Here is a 27,847-nt window from a genome sequence, read left to right as displayed (position 1 = left end):
TCATTTAACATCATAAAAATGGATACCTGAAAAGTCAAAGGTGTTGTTTGCTGTTGTGTTCTTGCTATTCCTGCTGTAGTCCCCTTGAGTGAGGATCCAGGGAAACACACAGCTGTGCAAATGGCTTTAAAATATGGCTGTAAAGCAGATGCATGTAATGCTGCATAACTGGATTCTGAGAGTGGACCTTTGTGTATGGGAGTGTTACCCACCAGGGCCTGAAAGAGGGGCGTCATGAGTCTGGTGAGAACATACAGCAGCTGCTTCAAGGGCCAGTGCTGCACATCTGTTGTAATGTCTGTCCAGCACCAGACGTCCAGGCTCACTGTAAATGCAGTAAAGTACCAGAAGAATCTTATATTGCCCTTAGGAAATAAAATGTAGTTAAAACGTTGTGGTTGTAAACACATGATAGTTCACATACTTAGATTTTGCATGGATTTTGGGGACAGTGGGTGGTTCAGTGATGTCTTGCAGTGCTGTAACAATGCATGGTTTCTGAATTTCAGTTTATTTACAGTTCCTGTTGCTTATGTTTGTTGTTGAGGGAAGGAGAGAGCTTCAAATACTCTGATTCACTCTGCTGCACACATTAATGTCCGATGCATGGCTGTCTCTGAAAGAAGCAAAGTTTCAGCCGGCTGGAATAGTTTTCCGCTCAGCGGGATCTCGGAAGCTTTAGGCGGGACCCCCATTTTGGCAAAATAATGGAGATGGGGGACTGTTTCCACATCAAACTTGTTCCTAGTCTGAAGAGCACATGAGAGATGAATTTTCAGTCCGTCTCCACTGAATCTTAAGAGATTACCCCACAGAATACACTTTTTGCTACGGTGTGATACCATTTGGTGCATTTGCTTGTATGCAGTACCTTTGACAGTGTTCCATGGGCTGTCAGTGGCCCTCAGAGTGCTGCCACACCTGCCAGGCCGCAAACCGGTGTTTAAGGAGGCAGTCGTCACTGATCCACCCATTCAGAGTGTGGGCTGTCCGTAGAATGAAGCAGTGTGTTGTCATGCTGTAGTTAGACTGGGGAAACCAGGTTGGAGCATCAGTGCAAGTCAAATTTGAAGACCATTTTTGTGGTGAACAGCTTGGCTTACACTTTGTCTTGTAGGCCTCTGTACCATTGCAGTGCTGTTTAACGTTAATTGTGGATTCCCTAATACCAGTTCTGTATTCCATTGTGTTAGCAAAAGAACCACAAGCTTTATTGAAAGGCTTGGAGGTTGCATCATAGTCAGCTGAAGTTGGAATCGATTCATATTGAGTCTCTGCAGTGTAATTGTGGTTTCGATTAGGAGGATGCCTATGTGCTGAATATTTTTTCGTGCCTGAAGTGAAATATTTTAGAGACGTTACTAAACGTCACTGAACTCTGCATATCATTGCATTTTTGGTGACCTTTATCTCAGCATGAATGTTTTTACTCCTGCCTCTAATCTGTTCTTGTTCACTGATTTTCAGAGTGTTGACATCCTGGGGGTTGTTCGGGCTGGATGGGTACTCTGAAAGGGGCCTTAGGTGGAAGCTGTTTTAAAGTGTCCCATTTTGGGGTAATTCTTACAGCTCTTTCTTAATCCCTTATATCTAATGGGAGACAGACTGTCAAGAAACTCAGTGCTTACACATGATATTGAAGTTCAGAATTGATTTTGACATATGAATTAATGGTTTTATGAGTACCTTAAACATTAATAAAACATTCTGTCAGAGCAATGGGAACTCTTCATGGATGTTCTATCACCTATATCAATAGTGTATAAATTATGTATTGTTGAGTCATGTTAAGATGCTTAGATGCCTCTGTTTATTAAAGAGGACTCACTGTAAAGACTCGTGGAAAGCTTTTTGTAGGTAGATGCACCCTCGGCTGTTTCCGCTGGGCATACATAGATCATTGCATAGAGAATTTACATATATTGATAAGAGGGGCTGAAATGCAGCTGAACAGAGGTGAGTCTGTATCATGTGGAGAAGCCAGCTGACTAGGTCTTCTGTTGGCCTACACTCTCCATTCGGCGTTCCACTTGATGGCCTTCACTGACTGCTCCTGTGTTACTGTGTCCATGTATGCCAGCCCTATCAGTGTATTGCTACCTACTCTGAAGTGCTGGTTGTTTTTTTTATTATTATTATTTATTTGTATTATTTTTTTTTAGTCCTCCTAATGGCCGGTTTTCATGAGTGCCGAGTTTATGAAGGGTAGTGAGAATCCGAGCATCCATGGTTAGAGCTCAGTGTTAAACTGTGATTATTCTAGCTAAGTTGGACTTTTTCTCGTAGTGAAATAGGGCCTGTAACCTGAGCCCCGGGGAGGTAAAGGGGCGGTGATCTAACACGAGGGGCCCTTTCCCTGCATCGAGCCCTGCTGCCTCATGCAGTGGAGATGGGGGCAGGAGTTACGTCACACATGCACTGGCTGGCAGCTGTTTCGGGCTCCTTGTAGTTCCTCAGTGCTACGGACCACAACCGGCCCAGGCCCGCTCCTGTGTAGGGCGTCCCTGACCCAATCAAAATAAACCGTGAGTCAGAACCCCACCCGTTTCCATGGCTTCTGAGCAGTACCCAAATAGGCACAGATGAACAGAACAGCTGTGTTTTTATTATTATTATTATTATTATTATTATTATTATTATTATTTTATTTTATTTTTTTTGCGAAATGAGAAATTGTATTGGTTTTGCACCATGTGGGTCGCCTTCGGTGCCCAAACTAAACACAAGCTGCACTCATTCCTGCATCGTGAATTGTCACTAAAACAGCTTCTCTACATTCCGCTGATCACACAAAGCTGTTCTGAAAGTCTGCCTGCTCGCACAGTTTGCAGTTTGCGAGGGGAAAAATGACATCACATGCGATACGTGGATTGCAAGCATTATGTGTGTTGCAGAGCAGCTGGATATGACATTTTAATTTTGGTAAGCAGAGCAGGGAGAATTTTAAAATTAAATTTTATATCAGATTATTTTTTTAATTGGACGGGATGCTGGACGTGTGTTCACATTAACATGGATGTAACATTACTGTGGTTGGCTGCTGGCAGTGTACTGACATGGAGGCAGATGGACTTGCATCCCTCTGTCTGTGCTTCCACATTGCTGTGTTAGATACGTTTCTTTACCATGTTCCTCATTCTCCATGTTCTCCTCCTCACTCACTCCCACCCCCCCCCCCCACCATTCTGTGGATTTTCTCTCGAAGGCAGCAGTTTGTTTGCCAAGAGCTCATTCTCCCTACGCGCACCAAGGGCGAGGAATTTCATGCGCTGCCCTTTTCACTTGGCCCCATGCAAACCCTTCCTGCCGTAGAGGTCGGACTCTGCATCTACCTCCCCCCCCCCTACTTGGCGGGTGACCTCATAACCGTGTTCCAGGTCCTGTCCCGTTAACGATTAGTGAGCATAGCCGCCGCTAATGATTAGTGACCAGTAGTGTTAGCATCGCACGCGGTCTGCATTGTGCTGCCGTCCCTTGGTGCCGTTTAAGCTCTTTGAAATGAATGAATGCCTATGAAGAGGTGGAAGTGTGATATTTCTGTCGTCCTTAGCAGTGTGTTTGCGCTACTTGCTGTTGGCGAGGAAGGGGTTTCGATGGGAGAGCCCATCGATCCATCTGTTGGTTTGCTCTTCTTTGTTCCTGATCGCTCCCCCTCGCTTGCTCTCTCTCTCAGCCTCTCCCTGGCAACTGTGATGGTGCAGTGCTGTTGTCCCCACTGGCTCTGCTTGTTAGCTTTGGTTTGTTTCAGCTGCTGCTGTACAAGCGACGCCTGGGATGGTTTTGCTTTTCTAAAAGGGCTCAAAGCCTGGTTTTGTTTGGAAATAACCACGGGGGTTAAAATTTAAAGGCTGCGATGTGCTGCAAAGCACACAGGACGTCTGGCAAGATCATTTTGCATCTTTTGGCTTAGATTGTTATGGCTGGGCTTGTATAGATGGGTTTTAATAACATCAGCCGTCAAAGCTGTTCTGGAATGAAGACCTGGACGGGCTGCAGTCATCTCTGCTCTGCTCGTGCGGCTAAAATTGTCCCAGCCGCACAAACAAAGCCGTTCTCCCTAGGGTTATTTGAGGAAATCGTTGGTGAGTTGGGAACATGGGAGCAGGAACAGCCAATCTGACAATGTGATGGCTGTTTGTCCACCTAGAGATGTGCCAAATTCATAAGCCTTTCAGCACAAAGAATTTATTGCAGGTACCTTCTCAAAATAAGGGTAGTAGAAAAAAACTGCTGTCAAGTATGCTGCTGAAAACAATAACTGCATGCCTGCTCTTTTTTTATTAGATTTTTTTTTTGACACTGTTTGTGCTCTTTGTGTCCAGTGGGGCATGGGCAGTGTTACCGTGAATCCACTGAGTGCAAAGATCCTGCATTTTTGCTCAGCCCCCAGAGCTGGCAGGGAAGATCAGGGTGGGGTTGGTAGGGTCAGCCCGGCCTCGCTGTTCCTGCGGTCTGCAGCATCGCAGCGCTCGGCTCACGGTTGCTATGGGGGCGTGAGCCTGAGCGTGTGAGCATGTGCATCAGGCTGCCATAAGATGGGCCCTTTTTTCCTTCTCCTTTCAGAAACGGGAAATAGCCATGCACTGATTCCTCATGAGGCTCCATCCAAATTCATGTTAATGAATATTCATGCGGAGGTTACTGCTCAGTCTTGCTCCGATTGGTTGTAGCTCTGTGGTTTAGTGGCCAGTAATGGCCGGGCTCTCAGGACGGACAAACTCTAAATATTGACGATCCTCTCTGGTTTCCTTTCTCACTCTTACTTTTAGACAGTATGCAGTAAACCAGACCTGGAATGAGAGAGGGCATTTGGGGGAGCACAGAGCAATTTTCCAGTTTTGCTATGGTGCATTTCACATAATCTTATAATAAGGGTGGGGGGATGCTGGCAACTACAGAAGTAGGAGAACCTAGGAGTCTAATACCCCCCCCCTTACTGTCCACTCTCTCTATTTAAAAAAAAAATAAAAATTATTCCACTAACATTTTTTTTTCTGTGCACTGCTTTTTCCTAACAAGGTTTTGTTTTTAATATAAAATGTACTTAGCACTAACTTGATCTTGATGACAGTTGATTTTAGGTCTAGCTTATAGATCGAAGAACAGTCACGGACTACAAAGCACTGGTGATAAGCCACTCGGAAGAGTCTGCTAGATGCTGTAAATGTAAACTTGTAAACTACAGGAATCTGCTTCTTATACCTATGAATGTGAATTTATCCAAAAAGTAAACCGCACCATTTTATCAGAATTTCATGCAGGCACGTTATGAATCAGTTCTAACAGCAGAAATTCAGCTGAGAGCTGTTGAAGGGTTTCCCCTTTAGCACCGACAGTACGGTTGCATGGCCGTGTCACCTGTGATTACGGGGGAAGCAGGTGAGAGGGGACCCAGGCCTCTGCTAACCTGCTAAACACATCTGGACTAAAATGGCACTGATGTGACGGCTTCAGATGAATAGCTTTGGTTTAATCGGCTTTGTGTGGCTCTCGGACGTTCCACCCCGATGGCTAGACGGCGCTCAGGTTGTTTAAACTGAAGACCTTCAAAACCTCCCCTGTACCTATTCTGGTTGTGCAGCCACTTTTAAAGTGAGGCTTATTTAAATGCTAGCTAATGATTAGCAGCTAACCCCCGGGAGGACTGGGCCGCCTTTCTGAAAAGGTGTGCTTCCTTTGAGGGGATCATCTGAACAGGAGCGCGGAGATTAGTCACCTGCAGCGTCCGGGTATCGCTTCCCTTCCCGCTTGCATCCTGAAGGCGTTTTTAAACGGGCCGGCAGAATCCACACAGCACAGCTTTACCAATACAGTGAGCAGGGTTAAAGATAACGTTATTTTATGGAATCTCATTGACGTATTATTTACCTTAATCCTTACTGGCAGCAGAAGTTTTGCCAAATTTTGTGGTCTTTGAGTTATTGGTTGCCTAAATATGGATTTTGGGCAAGGGGGAAACTAGCTTTGACTTTGGGGTCTCCTGGTGCGTGTGTGAGGCTGTTTGCTGGACGTTTCTGTGGATTTTTCTGCAACACAACTGAAGGCGAAACGGACACGAAACCGACATAACACCACTGTGTCTGACAGGGCCGAGCAGTAGGTCACTGGCGGAAACCTGAAACGGTTACGCGCCTTGTTTAAAAAATAAAAGCATGCTTAGCTCCCCCTCCCGACCCATTACAGCGACAGGAAGCACCATGCAGGAAGGGGGGGGGGGGGGGGGCAGTGTTTCGGCGCCAAAATGCGCGCACGCTCCGGAGTACTTTAAACAAACACACAGCGGCACGCAGTGTGAATTGCGTCGAGCTTGACTCCGTAAGTCACTTTTTATGGAGTAAAATAAAAGGGGGAGAAAAAAAAAAACAGGACACAGCTGTTGCAGTAGAAGGAAGTAGTTCTTCTGGAACGGCTCTGTTTGGCAGGCAGCCTCAGGAAACCCGCGATCATTAATTGGATTGTACCGTTACAAACCGCTAAAACCAGCACCTGGGTGATGGTTGGTCAGGAACCACCGAGGTTTTTGCTCTGGTTTGTTCAGAAAAGGCTTGTTTTAAAAGAACTTCCTGGAATGAGTATTACAAATGCCTTCTTGACTTCAGTTATACAATGAAAGAGAACGGAAGTGATCATTTATTAACCAGAAGCTCTTTTTTTATTACTATTTTTAGTTAAGACTGTTGGCTTTGGATCACATATAATATGTTCACCTTGGCTTCTTTTGGCTCGTCTCACCAGAGCTCCTGCAGTTGATCAAGAAATGTGTAAAGCACAGAGCTGTACATAAATGTGTGCCGTGATTGTTTACGAAATCATTGTTGATTGTTGGCTGCCTTAGTTCCACACTGCATTTTCATGCACACATTTCATTGGCTCCTTACAGCCTGAACTCGTCTCACGATGGATCAGCAGCAGGACTTCATGAACTCCGACCCCAGCAACGCAGCCCTGCACTACAACTCTGGGGTTACCATGGCCGCTGCCGTGGCTGACATGACCATTAAAGATGCCCACCAGGGGGGCAAGGACGTCAAGGAGAATGGGGTTTCTGCAGTGAAAGGTCAGTGATCGCCACAGATACTTTGGCATCCATGGAATAAATATACAACACACACATCTAAGGTGCATAAATCCACAACTGGTTAATTCCATAGTACTGAAGCTAACCATCATAGGTGCTGTGAAACTAATGATGGAACAATGATGAGCGCCAGGCTGTGGGTGTGGTTATTCGGATCATAGGACTGTGATTTGCCCATGGTGATGTCTCTTGTTCCCAGCGTTTCCATGAACTCATTATCCTCATCTATTAACTTTCAGTTTCCTCTCAGCATGAAGTAGAATAAATCATCAACAATCCACTTAAACGGCCGGATCTGTCTTGATCTTTGCATTTTAATAAGTGGGAAATAAAACAACATTGTCTCATGTTGTTGTGTTTTGTGTTAATGTATCAGACATATGTGGGCCTCTGGTCATGTGATCGTATTAGTGATGTTATCGTGTATCTGCCATAATTGACTATGACTCTTCACACAGTATCCAAGGACTGTCCGGTGCCCCTGGTTTTCACTGTTCTCTTATAAAACACGCCTGCCTTCCTCCAGGTCGCCATTGCAGCTGCACTTTCTGTAATCCCGGCATCTGGGTCAGTCCCTTCTCTCCCTCCCCTCTGCTGACATCCAGTGTCACCAGACAGTGCCGTCTCACCCGGCTAACAATTGGCCTTTCACATGGCGCCTTACTGGCAGCCAAGCCTTTCACGCACATGCGTGTTTCTAAGGACAAGGGGATGTTATTCCTTGAATGTCCGGGAAACGACGGTAGTGGGAAGAGGCCTGTGTTAACTTGGCATGTTTAGTGAGATCAGCCCTCAGCTTCCATCGGAGATGGTCGTGTTAAATCAAACCCTTGTGAATATTGAGTAACATAATTCACGTGTTTTTTTTTTTTGTGTCTAGTATTTTGACAGCAAAGGGTGTAACCAACCTGCGTTAATTGGGGCATTAGTGGTTCCTGAGGAGTTTTCTTTATAACTTCTCAAACAGACGATCATGTGCTGACCTCAAAGCACCAGCATGGCAGGTTAGGGCAGCCTTGTGTTTGTACGTTACCTGCAAACGCCCCTAAGGGGTTGCAATTCAGCTCTTCTTGTTGACTGAACCGATGCTTTCTCCTGCGATCCAACTTGACCGCCATACACCTTTAAGAGTGCCAACTGTCCCTTTGGCACAACCCTAGCTACGAATTGCTGAAGCGGGGCGTCTGAGAGTTATTAGTGGTGCTGCCTCGTCATCGTCGCTAAATATGAACTCATTTGTCATGCCGGTCTCTCTGTGCTGCAGGTTTATCAGGTGACAGTGTGTTATTTTCAGAGAAAACGTACCAGATCGAATCATCTGATTGTGGCGTTATGCAGATTTGTTTCAGTTTTTTGGTTAGTCTCACTTTTATAGATCTGTGTTCTTTTTAGCTTTTTCTGCTGTTCAACTTCCCACCCTGATACGTGAAAGCAGAATGCTTTTATTTCAAATATTTTTTTCCATTAAATTTGAAATATACTTTATACAGTTGTGCTGAAAACCCCTGTAAATTTTTATATGGATTACTGAAAGAACGGCTCCTGAAACATAATCTGATCTTTTTGTAGGTTGTAATAATGAAGACAGTCTTAAAATTTACACACACATTGACAAAACTTTAAACAAACAATGTTATTTATTAGAAAAGTATGTGAACCCATTTATTTAGTTGCTAGTAGAACCTCCATTATTGGCAATGACCTCAACCACTTTCTGCAGCTGATGATCAGAGCTACACAGTGGATAGGAGTAGTGGGGTACCAATAGGGAAATCTGTAGCCAATTATTTAAAAAACCAATGCCAATTGTTTGGGGGGGGAGGGTTCCACTTAAGTTTAAAGGGACACTCCACACAAACAAACAGATAAATAATTCCAAAAATATGAAAAATCAGAGTATTAGGAAAATACTCCCTCAGGGATACAACAACAAATTATCCCAAAGTTTATAACACTATACATCTTGTATATTTATAACATTAACTGCTTTCAGTTACTGTTACATATTTCAAATAACTATTTTTTTAATACTTAAATTAAAAACAAAATTGAAAAAAATGTGCCATGGCATTGTTGTGCTGTTGATGCAGAAACTGCTACCAGTACTTTCATTAATCGCTGAAAGCCAGTGTCCTACAGAGAGCCTGATCTTTCACTGTGATGAACTCCGTAATTTTCAGGGTAATATCTTTTGATTTTGTGCTGTCTGTGCTGAATTTACTTTTGGTATCAAACGCTTGCATTAGCCTATTTAGCAGTACTGCAGGCTTCCTGACTGGAATGGATTTGCTTCTCAGAAACTCCTCATACAGTTGACTACGTCTCACCTTGAGGTGAGCAACCAGATTTGTTGTATCGAAAGTTTTCACAGAGCAGTGTTTGCTAAATGCATTTCTAATGTTCTCGCAAACATTAAAGTAATTCCACACAGCAGACATAACTCTTCAATAATTACGTATTATGCTCAAACATCATGGACCACCGTTTCAACGGACTAACAGGCAGTAAATATCAGCCTATTTTTAAACATCGGTTGATGGATGATTTATTGCTGTGTCAGCCAATACTGATAGTTGGCTGATAAGATCTGCATCTCTAGTTAGGAGGGATTCTGTTTATACAGAACTGCTCCAGTTCATGTATATTTTTTGGGATGGCTTACTTTTACTGCTTGAGATCACACCACAGCGTTTAAATGGGATTGAGGACAGGACTCTGACTTGGCCATTGTAAAATGCAGAGTTTCTTCTCTTTCAGCTGCTTTGTGTTTTTGATCACTGTCATGTTGTATAATACAATTTCTTCTGAGATTTAAATCGCAGACTGGCAGCCTGTCATCCTGCTATAGAGTTTTATGATGCAACTTGGAATTGATTGGTGCCGACATGATTTATACTCCTCCTGCGCTTCTCAGTTGGGATGAGGGTTTTCATGTTGGTAATGTAGCATTTTCTGAAAATGTGTTGCTGTGTATTTACCAAAAAGGTCAACTTTCACCACAAACATCGCTCTGGTGGTGATGTGGTATGTATTTGTGTATATATATAAAATAATATATTATAATTTTTTTTTTTTTTTTTTTTCTCCCTCCATAAAAGTGGTGATTTTCTCTGTGTTGACCTCCCACACTCACCAGTTTTGTTCAGTGTCTTTCAGCGGTACATTCATAAACAAAGATGCTATCAAGTCCAGTAGATGCCTGCAGGTCCTTTTCTGTCATCCTCTCATTTTTTGTGGTTTGTTTGAGGAATCTGCTGCATGCCATTGCAATCTTGGTAGGCTGCTCACTCCTAATGAGAGTAGCAATAGTCCCGTCTTTCTTCCGTATTTCTTTCTTCATGACTGTGGACTGACGGAAGCCTGAGTCTTTGGAAATGGTTTTGTGACCCGATACGATGTGAGCTTCAACAGCCCTTTTGCAGATGACCTCTGAAATATCTTTTGACCATATTGCACTTAATGTTGAACTTATATTCCATGTAATGTATGATGCTTTGTGAACTCTGCATCACAGGACTAATGATACCCTGGCAGTTTCTGAATCGAGACTAATATTTGAGTAAACTGTACCTTCTTTGGCATTTTGCTGTGCCGATTTGAGCATTTCATAGTGGTTATGGCCTTAGCTCTGTGGTCGTCCACATTCATCTCCTGGTGGATGTGGGTGCTACTATATGTTATGACAACACGCTGGCTGTGTTCACAAGCTTTCGCACATACTGGTGCGTTACAAGAGGTGTAAGGTGCAAGTGTCCTGGTGATAAAGTTGTAGCACATAATCTACCGTTCCCTACTCTGCAGTCTCAGCTCGTGAGTTCCATAGTTCGTAGATAAGGCTGACAGCCTAAATTGATAACTCCGAATTCTTGCTAAATAATTGAGTGAAGCTGCAACAAAAGTTCAATGAAAAGCAGAGGTTTATCTGCTGGATGTTCTATTTACAATCACCATCTTTGTGCAAAACTTAACAAGTAATAAGGAGATCTGTTAGGTGGTCTTTTATAGAAAACTTTGAATGTAATCTGTGGAATAAAATTAACTATGGACTGGGTCAGTGCGCTGGTATTCAGTTCAGATGTGGTGTAGATCCGTGTGGTTGTTCTGTAGCTTTTTTAAAAAAAATAATAATATATATATTTTGACATGGAGCTTAAACGGTTAACTATAAGCAGTTGTGTAACTTTGGTGACCAAGGGTCTACACACCAGATGGTACTCAAAGACTAAGTGAAATAAAGTGTTTGTGTGGGATGATTTCACAGTTCCTTAAAATATATTTATTTTATCCATCATAATAATTAACTCACTTTGGAGGCCTTAAAACCTCTTTTGGGGTGTAGACCATACAGTGCACATGTGGAACCTACCTTTGGATTAGTTTCATGAACCATTTATGCTTACAGGTCTCTACAGGACATCTGTTGAAATTCTCCTCTCTCTAACACTACAAACATCCTTCTTCTATAGTAGAGTCTCAGGAGCCCTCAGAAGAGGAGGCAGCAGAAGAAGCGGTGTCTCAGCTTGCTGAGCCCGAGAGTGCCCCCTCTGGTGAGGAGGTGCAACTGGGTACGCCCCTTATCACGCAACAGCCTTTAGTACCTGCTGGCGTGCTTAAAAGCTTTCCTCTTTCTGCCTACGCTGCTCTTGTTTAATTTATTACAGTGTTTTGTTTAGAGGTCGACCGATACAGGTTTTTAAGTGGCTGATACCGATTATTATTTTTTTTGGGACGATGCAATGACTGTTTTTTTTTTTTTTTAAACTAATTTTATTTACTTTTTTAAAGTAGAAAAATAACAAATGAGTAACGCACGTCTTAACTTTAGTTACTAATAACATACAAAAATAATTTGACTAAATATTAATCACGATTTAAACAAGGGGCATGCAGCATTTTAAAAGTGATTCTTAAGACTCTTTGGCGTTTCTGGATTCAATTTCTCAGAAAAGTTAAAAAATCATCAATTGAAACTGATGTAAGTAGTAGGAGTTTGGAACCCTTACCTTTGGTTGTCACGCAGATTCACTACTGTAGGTGCTGATAAACCACACCACAATACTGACTACAAATGAGTCAATCACACGTAGCCAAGTGCAGCCATCACTATATCTGCCATGTAATTTGATTAATCGGCTGAAGATGGCTGCAATAATATGCTTAAAAATCTGCTTTTTTTTTGGCAATCGATCAGTCGACCTCTAATTGTGTTAACTGCATTATATTTGCAATCATAAATCTGTAATGCTTATTTTGCAGCTTAAATGCTTTGATCCTCCAAACACAGATTTAATCTTTGTTTAATCTTGTTGTTCAACTTCAGTTATATGAAACCAAGTTTTCTGGGGATTACAGCATATATATATATATATATATATATATATATATATATATATATATATATATATATATATATATATATATATATATATATTATATTATATATATATTTATATTATATTATATTTATTATAAACAGCACCTGTGAGACAGCCAATCATATTTTCCTGGCCAAGCAACACTAAGCTGGATTTTTTATATATATATATATATATATATATAAAATCCAGCTTAGTGTTGCTTGGCCAGGAAAATATGATTGGCTGTCTCACAGGTGCTGTTTATTCCATAAGTGTTGGCATACAGTGAGAAAATGTGAAATGACTTAATACAAATGTACATGCCTAATGCATATCGTCATGCCTAGCCAGTATTTCATTTTCTCCTCCTGGTTCTCAGCCTCTGTATTTATTTTGCCCGTGCTGTGATTGGTGCCCCCGCTTTCAGCACTGCCATAAAAGATATTGGAATAGTAAGAATGAAGCTTGAGGCCCCAGATAATGATGATTCAGAGGAACGAGGAAAGTGGCGTCTTTGAGAGCCTCGCTCTCCCCGTAATTTAGCCGTGAATAATCACATTGGTTTTTCCCCGCAAGCTTTGCATGCCTGTATGTGGGAAGGCATTCAGGTTAAACTGAGGCTCTGCAGTGCATGAATGACTTTGTACCAAACCACTGAAACCCTGGAACAAGTAGATTACTCAGTGGCAAAGACAAACACACATTTAAGGATAATGACACAATGACTGTGATTCATGTAGCCAATACATTTTATAAGTTCATGTCTTGTTTTTAAAATCAAATCATATTAGTTGTGAGCTTTCTTTATTATAATTGTTGTGTTTGGGGGGGGTATGTTAATTTGCTGTTCTGCCAGTTTGGGCATCTTCTTTGCTAGAGCATAACTATTTTTTGGCTGTTAGGTAGAACGCTTTCTGTGGTGCTGGGTGTCATAGGAAGTACTGGGGTAGCGGTTAAATCCTAGCATGGCTTTCACTCTGCTTGTGTGAAGCCTCAGACAATTTTATATATCTTATATATATTATAACCCTATACAACGATACAACCCTAAATTCAACCAGTACCACACCTTCCTTAATGGTATTCTTCGTAGGGACACCTGAAGGGTGTGCGTGTGTGTATATGTGTGCTTTACGCTTTTTTTTTTTTTTTTTTTTTTAATGATGTTTAGAGGATCAGATGCTTGTGTGACATCAGCGCCTTCTGCAGCAAATCTACCGCAGCTGCCTTGCATACCAGGATTTGCACATTTCCACAAAGCAATTGCATTCTGTTAAGAGACCTTGGGATAGTTAATGTTTCCGCTTGAGTGAGAACACTTAAGAGACACGGTGATCCTTTCATTACTCCTGTAATTACTATTATTAGTCGATAAGCCTCTGTACTTACCCGTGCAAACGGCCCTTCACCAAAAGAGCTTTTCCTGTTTGTCGAAAAACACACTGTGGTTTCCCCTTCAGTTATATCACCTCCTATTCATTCCTGTGCTTTGAAATGAAAGGCTCTGAGACATTGGCATGGAGGAGTTTATGCAACTTTTCTGTTACGCTGCGTATTTTGACCATTTGGGGAAGTCATGTAATGATGATCCAGGAGCTCAAATTCTCCCACAGAGCACTTCCTGCCAGTCACTGGGGGTACCAGGCTTCGGGCTGTAGCTAAAAATGCTGCTGTTTACATGCATGTCTGCAGAGCTGCATGCCCTGCATTGTGCAGATAGGTGGGGCAGGTTCTGAATCCAGAGTGCTGATCCCATGGTCTCTCCCCCCCCCCCCCCCTAACCCCCACCTCAAACAGGGGAGGAAGGAGCCGGAAATGCAGCCATCGCTGCTCCTGCTGTAGTGGCTGATCAAGGTATGGCGTGATTAGCGCACCCACATGTGCTTGGTCTGCACGTTTGGAGTGCAGTTAGTCATCACGGTTTTGCAAGTCACGGTTCAGTCTGCAGAAACACTGAGAGCAATGAGACTGCACTTATGAGGACATATTGACCCATCTTGCAGAAGACGGGGAATGTGTTAAACATCTGAGCCAGCCAAATTTGATTTTTCAGATTGACACATAATTAACAAGGGGCAATGCACTGGGCATTGTGGTTAATAGCAAATCAAAGTGACATTGCAGAGAATTCAAGGCTGGTCAGGAAGTGTTATTGACTGCAACCACTATATATAATAAGAGGTTTAAATGTGCTTTTGTTCTGGCCTTTTATTTATATTTTTATTTTGTGCACTTTGTTCTGAGCTGCAGGCTGCATTTACAAATGCAAACCCTTATTTTTGTTGTGGAAGCAATTATGCTGGTTTCTACAAAACACACGGTTTACAAGGAGCGCATCAAACCGGCTGGCTAAGCTTCCTGTAAATGGAGCCTTCAGCTCAGATTTTTTGCAAACTTGTAAAAGACATTTCTCTTGCTCTGAAATTTTACCGACGCCTTCCACAAAGGGCTTGTGATGGGGTCCTTGCTTTTGCCCCAGTTGCCTTTAAAATGAGGAGTGGGACAGGTGATGCTTAACCCACTGTTATCCTATGGATGTCACTATTATTCTGCTTCCCAAACATTAGAGGAGTTCCCAGGAATGAGCCTGAACCTCGCAGGAACCGCGCCGATTGGCAGCTGCACTTCCGTCAAGGATGGGAGTGACTCTGAGCAAGCCCGTGCCTCCCTTACAAGCCCTGGGGACCTGAAACATGTGGGAATGAATGGGTCTGTGCCATTTTCTCCAAGGGAATTCTCCTCAGATGCGTATAGGAGGCAGTCAGAAGACTCGGATAGAATTTCCCAGAGCCCTGGCCAGGTGCAAAGTGAGTTGGGGGTGTCGCTGATCCGCAGCGTTGTGGTAGCAGATCTCTCATCCTTGGGAGTGGGCTGCATGGACGACAAAGATGGACACCCTGCAGCTAACCTCTCTCCGTTCCTTGAAGGCAAGAATCGCGTACTGTCTTTCGATTACACCGAACCTCAGCGCCCAACCGGCCAGGATGGGCTCAGTGGAGAACTGAGCGGCCCTGATGAGTCGCCATCCGGAAGCAGAAGCCCGGAGCCACGCCTTGCCGACCCTTGGTCTCCCACCTCCCCTACTGTGGTACCAAAGGGGGCAAGTCAAGCATCTCTGAGTCCTGAGCGACAACCTGACAGTCCTGTGGCAAGCGAGGCCCAGAAAGACCCTGGAGACACAGAGAGCTTTTCGGAACTAGCAAATGTGGCTCCTTCAAAGGCAGATGAATACCTGGACACGTCGGACGAAGATCTCAAGGCAGCTGTGAAAGCCACAGATGAGTCTGCAGGCGGCGACAATGTCTTGTCATACCAGGAACAGGGATCTATATTCCCCCCTGAGAAGACCCAACAGAAACCTCTGTCCAAGATTGCTGCCCCTCCTGTTTCTAACACCAAATCTCAGAAACCCCCCCAAAAAGATGCTTCCATAGACAGAAAATCAAATGTTCCAGTCCCTCAAACCAAAGGTCTGTTTTCAGCTCTGTTCACCAGTTCTCTCCCAGCCCCCTCTCCTGTTTTCTTTTTTTTTCCCCTCCCCCAAAGCAACCTTCAGAGTTACGCGTGACCGTACTTTCCCATGCGCGTGCACTGCAGATAAACGTCATCGTTTGAGGAAACAAGCTGCTTGCGGTCACCATTACCTTTCTTTTTTTTGAGTATTTTTGTCTGTCTCTTTCTGTGTTGTCTGTTTCCATGTTTTGTCATGTGTGTGATTTACTTGTTTGTCCGTGTTGGCAGTGATGTTTGCATGCCGCACCGCATGTCTGGGCGTCCCCAGTCCCCCGTTCCTCCTACTGAAAACCACACCCTGGCTGCACGACCTCTTTCTAACACACCGTTTCTTTATGCCCCCACCCCCCACAGCCAGTGGGGACTGTGGTCGAGTTCTTAATTTGAGGGAAAAGTTCCACCTTTCCTTTTTTACAGAAGTCATCAAGCAAAAAAAAAATAATTAAATTAATCCTATCTCTGAAATTAATCACACTAAAGCCACTGTCTTTTCATCAGTAGTATATTCCCCTATGTGACCAGCATAGTGGTATATGATTGCCTCAGCCTTAGTTTTTTTAATATCTGTGATTGTAGATAGCTACAATATTATTTGACTTGAAGCAACCTGTGACATTTTTTTCCTTATTCGAAGTATGCAGAGTAAATGTGCCAAACGCACACAGGGGTCTGTATTAGACTCTTTTTAATAGCCCTGTCTTTGGATTATGGTGTGTGTCCCCACCTCCCCCAACATCCCTGGTGTATAAATTATTCATATGGTAAATGGATTAAATGTTACTCTTCCGGTAGCCTATAGCCATGTCTCTACTTCCCACGCCTTACTGCATTGAAGGGAAGGACGAACATTGCAGTGAACCTCCACTGTTTCCTCCAAAGTGATCTACGTTATAAACTGATTCCAAACAAAATATTAGATGTTGCTGGTGAGCTTCTTTAAATGCTCAGGTCTTTTGGATTTAAGTCTCCTCCTTCCCTCAAAGTAAGCCCTCTGTGTGTAGGTTTTTGATTATTTGTGTGATCAATGTAAATGCAGAAACAGTACAAACTAGGGCTTATTTGCTTTATTCTTTCTTGCAGTACAGTAAAAATGTACAGCTATTTAATCCAGAATTGTGTTGTATTGGGAAAGAGACTCCAGTTTTATTTAAAAGATCTCCAATGGATACAATACAGTGAAAGAGAATTACAGAACTGGAGTCTGATCTGTGGATCTGTGAATTTCTTATAAGAAGTTGTCGTCTTCCTGAGGGAGCCCTTGGTAACAGACACCAATGTAAACCCTGAATGTTTACTTTAAATAGGGGCACCGGAACTAGAGTCCAAAGTACTAGTATGTGTGTTTTGTTTTACTTTTACAGCTAAAACCAAGGCTGATGCTGAGAAAAATGCTGCCGGCAGTGAAAAGAAGGTAGGTGCCTGACCTAGGAATGGCAGTCATGGTGAACTGCAACTCCGCAGCAGTGCTATTCTGATGGTGTGAACAGTCGTAATAGTGTTTTAAGGAATGTTGACCGTTTAAAGTGGTAAGTTGTCAGTGCTGGCATCAGACGGAGGGGGCCGGCTTAGGTGGGTGTGTCCTCAGCTTGAATCGTGTTGAGTTTGGAGAGCTAATTGGCGGGTTATGAAGTACGATGCAGCCTCAGACCAAGACATTTTAGTGGTATCTTGCACCAGTTGCGTGCTATTAAGCCTTTGCTCTACACACAAACACACTTTTTTGAGATTGTTTCCCTTTTTATGTTTGCGTATGTTTGCATGTTCATGTGTTTCAGTTATAGTATGAGGTTTTCTTTGTTTATTTGGCATCATTTTGTAATTTATTATTTTAAAGCTAATACTATTATCTTTTGAGTATTGATTTATTTGTAATTTGTGTGGCTTCATTTTCACATTCATGGTCTTTCTTTTGTAATTTGCTTTTGAATTTTTGGTGTTTATGTTGATTCCTTCCCTGTTTTATGTAAAGACCCCCACAACCACACCTGCCAAATCTAGACCCACTTCCACCCCAAAAAGACCCTCCTCAGTCACTGCGAGCCCCTCGAAAAAACCCCTGGCCTCCTCCACTAGCAGGCCCGTCGCTAAAGCCAGCAGTGCAGGAGCCGGTGGGACCAGGCCACAGGTGAGTATGTTGTAGGCCTGACCTGGAGAGGCATCCCCACTGCATACCCACACGATATGACCCCCCCCCTCCCTCCTTTATGCTGTCCTTCCCAATTTTTCACGTTTGCCTTTTAAGTTAAGACACAGGCCTAATCCACATTTTGGCCATATTGGTAAGACCTTCAAGACTTAGAGCTTTTACTATTTGGGAAAAATACTAGCAGTGTCTGAGAATAATCCAGTGCAAAGTGTAACGTTTGTAATATCCGGTTAGGTTGAGTTTGCATACAGAAAACCTAAAAAATTTGCATTGCTGTAACGAAACTAGATGAATCCAATACTTACTGTGGTAGCATAAGACATCTATAAATTAAAGTAGAAATGGCAACCCAAAAGCCAAGACTAAGAAATGTGTTGAAATTAAGCTGCATTTAGCCAGAGTTGAAATGAATAAGATTTGAGTAACATTATGTGGCAATTAACCAAACTGCAATAAAATATACTTTTCTGCAAATTTGCACTGTGTATTATTTAGTATTGTTTTTCATTATCTATATTACCCAGAACACCCAAGGATTCATCTTCAGATGTCCCTTACCCTTAACCCAATTTCCCTTCCTCCAAAAAAAAAAATGGCCGACAAGAATTGCATCTAAAAACCTGAGAATAGGATCCACATACTGAGACAGTCTGTGAAGCCTTCTTTTTTTGTAAATGACAGTCTACAAATTCCTCCTCTCCTGGGATGAAATTAAACATGACTTTGTCTGTGGGGTCCTTCAGATGCTTGTCAATTGTGTGCAGATTGAGGGATGGTTGGCCGTGTCGATGCTGAGGGCAGCTTAAAGCAGCCCTGGCTGAAACGGAAGCAGCAGAGGTGCTACGACTACCTAACATGTAGATTAATGGCCCTTGTTTGTTCGGTAATGGTATTTTCCCTGCACAGGTGGCTGATGGGAATGCTGGAGCCAAACCTCAAGCTGCAGGGACCAAAATTCCTGGCAAGACCCCGACTCAGACTGGTACATGTTCCCATTTTCCTGCAACTCGGTTACTAGAATGTGTCATGGCCAGACATACTGAATATAGTTTGATGTAAAATGCTTTTGTGTAATGCAGCTTCTTCCAAGAAGGAAGAGAGAAAAATCTGGAGCAACAAAAGATAATGGTAACATTACAGTGTAGGAATGGGTGTGTAAGATCCTCTTAGGATGTGTATTGGATCTGACAGTGAGCCTTGATATCTAGGTTTAAATGCCAAATGTAACAGAAGGCCTGTGGTTTTGATGAGGGTGTTAGGTTAGGTTCAGTAGTAGGCGGAAACTGGGCTTATAGATTTCCTGTAAGTAGACTAAGGTTGTCACGGGTACTTGATTTAAACTCGATTACTTGATTTTTGTCTCGGTTAGCTTCGATTTTAAAATTTGCCTTCTGGATTACTTGGCAATATGACGGAAGGAAGACTGCACATAGCGAATAAGGGTCCAAATAAAGAGTGAAAGTTGCCTCAGTTGTGAGATAGCACTTCACATTAAAAATGAATGAAAGTGCAGTCATCTGTCAATATTGCAAATCAGAACTTAAATAGGTTTTATTTTTCTCTTAATTTACTTTCTACGATTCCTGTATGTCAAAATAATCGTTGCTAAAACCAAGGTTAGCCCTGTCACGAAGGCCCATCATCTTTTATATTTATATTTTTATATATATATATATATATATATATATATATATATATATATATATATATATATATATATATATATATATATATATATATATATATATATATATATATATCTGTGTGTGTGTGTGTGTGTGTGTGTGTGTGTATATATATATATATATATATATATATATATATATATATATATATATATATATATATATATATATATATATATATATATATATATACACACACACACACACTCACCTAAAGGATTATTAGGAACACCTGTTCAATTTCTCATTAATGCAATTATCTAATCAACCAATCACATGGCAGTTGCTTCAATGCATTTAGGGGTGTGGTCCTTGTCAAGACAATCTCCTGAACTCCAAACTGAATGTCAGAATGGGAAAGAAAGGTGATTTAAGCAATTTTGAGCGTGGCATGGTTGTTGGTGCCAGACGGGCCGGTCTGAGTATTTCACAATCTGCTCAGTTACTGGGATTTTCACGCACAACCATTTCTAGGGTTTACAAAGAATGGTGTGCAAAGGGAAAAACATCCAGTATGCGGCAGTCCTGTGGGCGAAAATGCCTTGTTGATGCTAGAGGTCAGAGGAGAATGGGCCAACTGATTCAAGCTGATAGAAGAGCAACTTTGACTGAAATAACCACTCGTTACAACCGAGGTATGCAGCAAAGCATTTGTGAAGCCACAACACGCACAACCTTGAGGCGGATGGGCTACAACAGCAGAAGACCCCACCGGGTACCACTCATCTCCACTACAAATAGGAAAAAGAGGCTACAATTTGCACGAGCTCACCAAAATTGGACAGTTGAAGACTGGAAAAATGTTGCCTGGTCTGATGAGTCTCGATTTCTGTTGAGACATTCAAATGGTAGAGTCAGAATTTGGCGTAAACAGAATGACAACATGGATCCATCATGCCTTGTTACCACTGTGCAGGCTGGTGGTGGTGGTGTAATGGTGTGGGGGATGTTTTCTTGGCACACTTTAGGCCCCTTAGTGCCAATTGGGCATCGTTTAAATGCCACGGCCTACCTGAGCATTGTTTCTGACCATGTCCATCCCTTTATGACCACCATGTACCCATCCTCTGATGGCTACTTCCAGCAGGATAATGCACCATGTCACAAAGCTCGAATCATTTCAAATTGGTTTCTTGAACATGACAATGAGTTCACTGTACTAAAATGGCCCCCACAGTCACCAGATCTCAACCCAATAGAGCATCTTTGGGATGTGGTGGAACGGGAGCTTCGTGCCCTGGATGTGCATCCCACAAATCTCCATCAAATGCAAGATGCTATCCTATCAATATGGGCCAACATTTCTAAAGAATGCTTTCAGCACCTTGTTGAATCAGTGCCACGTAGAATTAAGGCAGTTCTGAAGGCGAAAGGGGGTCAAACACCGTATTAGTATGGTGTTCCTAATAATCCTTTAGGTGAGTGTATATGAATAGTACATATATAGTAACCATATAACAAACAAGTTTTTTTTGTGAACGTATTGTATGTTTTGAGTAGGGCAGAATGGTATTGTGAAAAAAATCACATTGCAATATTTGAAGTTGTGATATTTAAGAGTTGAAAATTATCAATATAGCCACATAGACCTTATTGGTGGTGCTGCCTGAGCTGGCTCTGTCATGCTTATGCTCAATATAGTCTCTTGGAATACAATACATTTTCATATAGTGGAAGACGAATGTCTCTTTGTGACCAGTTCTTGTTCTCGTTTCTCCTCCTCACTTGTTTTTGTTTAATTTCACACAAACGTGCCTCGGGGTCTATGAGTGAGTCCAACAGCAAGGATGAGAATGATGATTGGCTCGGAAAGCACGTGCACACCTCATACAAAAGCAGCAGTGCTAAACTTTAGACTGATTATTATTATTTATTTTACATACTAGATAATGTTGAAAAGGAACCAGCATTAAAATTGCAAAGCTTGATAAGTTTTGTTTCCTATTACTGAATAAAAATGAGTGCAACTTATCGACTATTCTATGTGCATAACATGCGATGTCAATATTGACCACACTCACCACGGCTTTGTGTGTGGACTTTGCATGTTCACCTCCTGTGTGCGTAGGTTTTCAGGGAATCCTTCACTTTCCTTCCACTGTCCAAAAAATGCACCTGAAGTTCTGAAATTCACTATGTGTGTGTGAATGTGTACCCTGAAGTGGTTGGTTTTGCTCCTGTCTCCCACCAACTTCAATGTATATGTTATATTTAATATAAATAATTACTTGATTTGACCATCAAATTAATCGGTAGATTACTTGATTATTAATATAATCGATAGACAGCCTAGAACTGGACAGAGTGTTTTTGTTTTTTTCTTCACAGGCAGCTTTAATAAAAACATTGTTACATAAAGTGGGAACAGTTTAAAAAAAAAAAAAAAAAAAGAGAGAGAAAAAAAGAAAAAGCATTACTAAGCCTGTTTCTTACTCACAAAATATCTTTTTTTTTTTTTTTTTTTTTTTAAAAACACATTCCGCCAATGAACTTTCATTTAGGCAGAAATTAGTTTTTGTTGTGATGCTGGTGGAGTGACGTCAGTGAACTGGCAGAGGCCAGCTCTTTGGTTTCCGGGCAGCTCTCTATTCGTCACGCATCAGCTGACCAGCCTTAGAATCGTAAGCTAAAGCAAAGTCCCCCTTGTCCAAATGCATTTGAGGGAATTAAACAAACTGGTTAATATCACACAAGGATTATGGGCAAAATCCTGCAACTGAATGAAGCTGGTTCAGGTTTGAAAAATGGATTTGGGGCCTTCCATCCCTGGAGTATTATTCTTTTACAAGGAGGAACATTAAAAAGCCTTTAGGTATAGACACACAAATATGCATGTAATATTATGTGTCTGTCCTTTGCTAGGATCAGTACACTTGTTGCAATGGTGAATTTTTTAAAATAATTTTTGATGTCCCATTTTGGGTTTGGAGTGTCGGAGAAATTTAATTGCTACAACTTACATTTTTTTACTTGATTTTTTACTTTATGGCAGTATAAGCATTTCTGACTCATCCGAATAGGATGGTGTCCTGATCTAAAAAAGGTGGAACCTTGGAATGTGGAACGTGAACCAAACGAGAACTTTGTTTATCGGCACTTAACCATTAACATAGTCTCAGTGATTTGGAGTTCAGGCAGTTTTCTGAAACTAATATTGCTAATTAACATTTTCTTTGTAGAAGTTAAAGGTGCAGGATTAAGGGAATGTGCAGTTCAAGGAAGAACAAGACCTATGGAAAATGTTTAGCAATCTGAGAAGTATGTGTATTTTTGGACTTGGTAGTCTGTTTTTGCAATATGTGTCAAAATGAAATCGATTCCACAGGTTGGTTAAACCACTTTATCTACCCCTTGGTTGGTCCTGAGTAGATTTTTCATACAATAGACCTTTTATGTTGAAGCTGTTTCATGAAAGGCTTTGTTCAGTTAATCAAAGATAGGACTGAATACAGCATAGTAGAATATTCCAGAACCACAAGTCCTTCTTGAACTGTAGACAGGTTGTCAAAAATGCCACTTTTTTTTTTTTTTTTTTTTTTTTTTTTAAAGTAGATTCCCCCAAGACCCCAGAACGCAGTGGATCCAGCACCCCAAAATCACCCTCCAGCCGTGCCCACACCCCTGGAGCCAACAAGGAGGTGAAGAAGGTTGCTGTGGTTCGCACTCCTCCCAAGTCCCCGGGGTCCATGAAGAACCGCTCCCCTGCCTCCGCGGTTCCCATGCCGGACCTGAAGAACGTCCGGTCTAAAATCGGCTCCACGGACAACCTCAAGCACCAGCCCGGAGGAGGCCGGGTAAGAGCGTCATTGTTTGCAGACTCTTCCTGTCCACTTTCAGATTTACAGACCGCCCCCTTGCATGGGTTCATACCGTCACCTGAATGAACACAACTCCAGACATGAAGTGTTGCTTAAAAAAAAAAAAAGACCTGCAGAATCTGGACATTTGGCATTTCCTGCGTATTGTCATGTAATCACATTTAATAAAAACATTTCGTTAACGTGCGGTCTCAAGATGGCTGCTTCATGGATGATGACATTCACTCTTGCTTCTCCTCTCGCTGTTCCAGGTCCAGATTCTGGATAAGAAGGCAGACTATAGCAGTGTTCAGTCTAAGTGTGGTTCCAAGGTCAATCTCAAGCATGTCCCCGGAGGTGGCAATGTAAGTTTCTAGCCCCACACCATCTTTGTCTTTGGCCCCTGAACAGTTGAATGAATGTAACCACATTGCCTACTGCTAGTTTAACTTTTTCATGTAGCTTTGTAAAGAAACGTAGGGAACAGCCCATTGGGACGAGGTTCTGTGTTCATAAGGTCGCAGGTCAATATGGAGAAGCATGAGTTTTAATTTCAGCTAAGTGGTGTTCTTGGGAATGAATGCAGTGATTAAAATGGGCAGAAACACAGCCACGGTAGCTAAGCAGTAGTGCGCCCTGAGAGCCCTTTATCCTTAATGTAAAACTGAACACACAACTTTGACTTTTTGAAATTTCTATTCATTTCTCCCAAGCTATAAGAGTCTCTCTAATGACATTAGGTGACATAATTGCAGCCTGTAATCAGCCGCTACGTAGCGACTTCACTGTCTCCAGGTTTAAGCGTGAGCACAGCTTCCTCATTGCTCCCCCGCTGCCTTTTGTCTGTTTTAGGATAACAGCCTCTTGCCCTTCCTCTGACTCTTCCAGGTGCAAATTCCTAATAAGAAGATGGACTTTAGCACTATTCAGTCTAAGTGTGGCTCGAAAGATAATATGAAGCATGTTCCTGGAGGTGGTAATGTGAGTGACTAGGGGATGAGCTCAACACTGACGTCTTGAGTCTTCCTACAGTTATGATCATGGATGCTGCCCTGGCCAGTTCTTTGAGGGTTTTCTATCCAAAACTATCCAGATATCTCCTTACTACTTTTCACTTTTCATACCACAAATTTACTTTTTAATTATTTGAGATAAAAAATATGGTTTTTGGTGCCAGGTGTTAATTATAGTAAGTTCATATTGAAAAACAGTCAATACAGAAATATTTTGAAAAGTTTACTTTAACCGATAATATTATATTGAAAAAACTATGCATTTTTAAATAAAAAATTTAAATCTTTCAACTGGCAAATAAGAGAACTTTATGCCTTTTGTTCTCTTTTCTGCACCACTCATTTGTACATTACTTTCTTATTGTTTAATAGCAGAAAATGATCTGGATGTTTCAACCTACAGAAAGCCATCTTTTACTGCAACATTTTCTCATTTTACCCTTGTTTCCTTTTTGGAACTGCTTCCTTATTAAATCCAAGACATTTAGAGCCTTGCAAGGATCTTTAAAGCCAGTGATACTGCGAAACCACCTGAAATGTTTTTCTGTATCAGTCAGTTTGTTTAAGTGTAATGGCTGATGCTATGTGAATATGCCACTGTAAATATGATTGCATTAGACAATTTGTATCATGTGTTTTTCTTAAATCTGTCATGATTTTGGGTAGAATATCCTCAAACTGGTCATGGCCGCACTGTCCACTGGTATCAATTCAAATCTAACTTTTTAAAACATTCAGCTTCAGAACCAGCAAAAAATGGTCATATGAGTTTTTCACATCATTGCTTCCTGCAGATAATTTTAATTACAGCACTCTGAGATTCAAGCCTGCCTGATTACCTTCGTGTTTGTTTACCAGAGTGTTTGGGGTTGAGTTTTCAAATGCATCCAAGACAGTGGGACAGAGTTCAGCTGGAATGAGCTCGTCCTGCAAAAATACTTTCAGAAACCGTAAAGCCTTTGCTTCCAATTAGTACAAGTTTCCCTCTTCACAAGCAGTCTGGCCGTTTGTGTTACTGTTGAAGTTGAACCTTCAACCATCCAACGGCCGTAATGGGTAAAGCCGTTACATGTATGCATGAGAGACTGCATTGCAGATTGAGGGTATAGTTTGTTTGGCTCATGCACAGCATAGTGAACAGACGAAGAAGCAGGGTATTCAGATTTTATTTTGTTTTTGTACTGCAGGCTTACAATTTAACGTAATTGATACTGGCTGATTAAACGTATCTGCAAGAAGCAGAATTATATCATCAGTTACTAAATGTCAATGAACCAGCCCCCACTCAGAATAACTATTTTGAATAAGAATACAAAAATATATCAACTTAAGGCAGACTTTTAAGGAAATGTGGGGAAATAATTTCTAAGACAGAGGCCTCAGGTAGGATGGTTTGTGGTTAATGTGACAGCACAAAGAGCATAGTGTCCGTGCAGATGGAAGAGCACCTCTGCCTGTCCCCTCCTGTATGCTGGCTGTCCTTTTTTCACTCCCCCCACCACCACCATCCTGTTGTAGGCCTCCCGCAGCCACTGTCACTCAGTATGATGCAGACCCGAGTTTCCACTGCTGGCCCTGCATGATGTGCTTGGTGAAATGCATCGAGTAGCATAGAGCCTGGACCCACTGGGGGGGTGTCTGCCGGCGGGGTCAGCAGCACGGTCCCCTGGGCTGGAAGTTATCATGTATGCCATCATACCAGCTGGGTGTGTCCCTCAAACAGAGCCGAGCTGGTTAGCCAAACATGGTAATTTCCCCCCCCCCCCGTCCTTGTAATCCCCAGGTGTCCATCACTAAAGACATTGTGTGTGTTAAACATTCTTGACATATCATTAAATATGAAACATTGTTGCCATATCATTAAAACTAATACTCAGCTATGTTGCTGGAAGTGTCTCTCATAGTAACAAAGACCTCAGTGGCATCTGCACTGGTGCGCAGAACACAGGCTGCTTGTTCTCCCTGTTTCGGGGGGGGTTGGCACCCGCTATGTTTTGTGGTCAGCTGTTGGCCCAGGAGTGACCTCACTCTCATGTGAGACTGACAGATCGTTGCAGATCTTTTGCGCACTTGGCCTTACACATGGCATTGCAAGTTGAGGAGTTTATCTCCTGGTATTCACATCCTCCGATACTAAATTTGAAGTGGTCCTTGGTGTACTCAGAATATAGCAGAATAATCCTTAAGGTGTTTGTGATCGTAAGAGGGTTTCTGTTACGGGCTTTGCAGTTAAACCTTTCATTAGAGACTATGACTAATGAGGTAGTAGTTTTATAAAAAATAAATAAATAAAATTTAAAAATCTTTAACATGTCACAGTGATTATAGGTGTGGAAAATTTCTAAGTCACTAGGTATAAATGTGTCTTCCATGCCAATTACGATCGAGTTAATTGCTCTGATAAACACTAATTCCTATCATCTTCTGGTAAGACCAGCGTGAGGCAATATTTTTAAGCCTGGCAGAGTGGTGCTGTTTTGGTGATGGATGTTTTTCCCCATCTCTGCCGTGGACGGTCCGCCTGTGTGACACGCTTAGGTACGTTATTGAATGGTGCTTCCGAGTGAGGCTTTAAGGAGGCTGATCTTGCAAGTAACGGTTTCGGATACGGTCAAATACACTGCTCTTCATATTCAGCGTGCTGCCCAGCATCCTTTGGATCAACAATAATGATGGATATCTCCTCTAAAATATATTTATTTCCTCATGTTGACCCAAAATATTATGTTTAAAATATTTAATTTTCAGTAGCTCCCTTCTTAGGCAGTATACTTGATTAAGTTGATTATTTCTGAATCAGCAGAGGAATATGTTCCATTCTGTCAGTTCCTCCACTTTTACGTGGATAATATATTAATTAATGTAATGTAACTGATGGGTGATGAAGTATATCAGCTTTTGCAGCATATATTGTTGCCCTGCAATAACAATGCTTTAACATAAGAGTAAAACATTATATTAAATGTATTAAATATATATTACGTTTGTGTAATAAAGTAAATGCAACTAAAGGGACAAAAACAAAAATGCATCCAAAAGGTTTGCTGTATTTTTCCCCTGACTTTTCTTACATTATACAAAGTACCCTGTTTTTTCTGTTTCAGTATTTACCAATCTTATCTTTACGTTTTTCTGCAAAGAGGTATTTGATTCCCCCCCCCCACTACTTAATTTTCACCTGTCTTTAATATCACTGGGTGTATTTCTTCACACTGTAAAAGAGGAGGTACAATCACCTTCTTCCACCAGTGGTTCTTG

At 41.9% G+C, this 27,847-nt stretch overlaps 1 protein-coding gene across 19 annotated transcripts in view; it reads left to right on the top strand.

The window, feature by feature from the left end:
• The window catches only part of mapta (microtubule-associated protein tau a), a 40,941-nt gene that overhangs the window by 5,152 nt on the left and 7,942 nt on the right, over positions 1 to 27,847 (top strand). For 9 of the 19 annotated variants that reach the window (XM_023837019.2, XM_072712386.1, XM_072712387.1 and 6 more), the window contains 10 exons: positions 6,881 to 7,057; positions 11,545 to 11,643; positions 14,233 to 14,289; positions 15,003 to 15,905; positions 17,310 to 17,359; positions 17,918 to 18,073; positions 19,001 to 19,076; positions 23,329 to 23,573; positions 23,849 to 23,941; positions 24,465 to 24,557. In XM_023837019.2, coding sequence (XP_023692787.2) covers positions 6,898 to 7,057; positions 11,545 to 11,643; positions 14,233 to 14,289; positions 15,003 to 15,905; positions 17,310 to 17,359; positions 17,918 to 18,073; positions 19,001 to 19,076; positions 23,329 to 23,573; positions 23,849 to 23,941; positions 24,465 to 24,557 — 1,932 coding nt within the window. In that variant the 5' untranslated portion in view covers positions 6,881 to 6,897. Of the gene's footprint in view, positions 1 to 6,213; positions 6,316 to 6,880; positions 7,058 to 11,544; positions 11,644 to 14,232; positions 14,290 to 15,002; positions 15,906 to 17,309; positions 17,360 to 17,917; positions 18,074 to 19,000; positions 19,077 to 23,328; positions 23,574 to 23,848; positions 23,942 to 24,464; positions 24,558 to 27,847 lie in introns of those variants that run through there. The other 10 variants (XM_023837021.2, XM_023837017.2, XM_072712389.1 and 7 more) reach the window with 10 other exon arrangements.

This window comes from Paramormyrops kingsleyae, chromosome 5 (assembly GCF_048594095.1).
Source record: "Paramormyrops kingsleyae isolate MSU_618 chromosome 5, PKINGS_0.4, whole genome shotgun sequence".
Classification (NCBI taxonomy): Eukaryota; Metazoa; Chordata; class Actinopteri; order Osteoglossiformes; family Mormyridae; genus Paramormyrops; species Paramormyrops kingsleyae.
The sequence above is the reverse complement of the archived record's forward strand: the minus strand, read 5'-3'. Positions and strand labels throughout refer to the sequence as shown.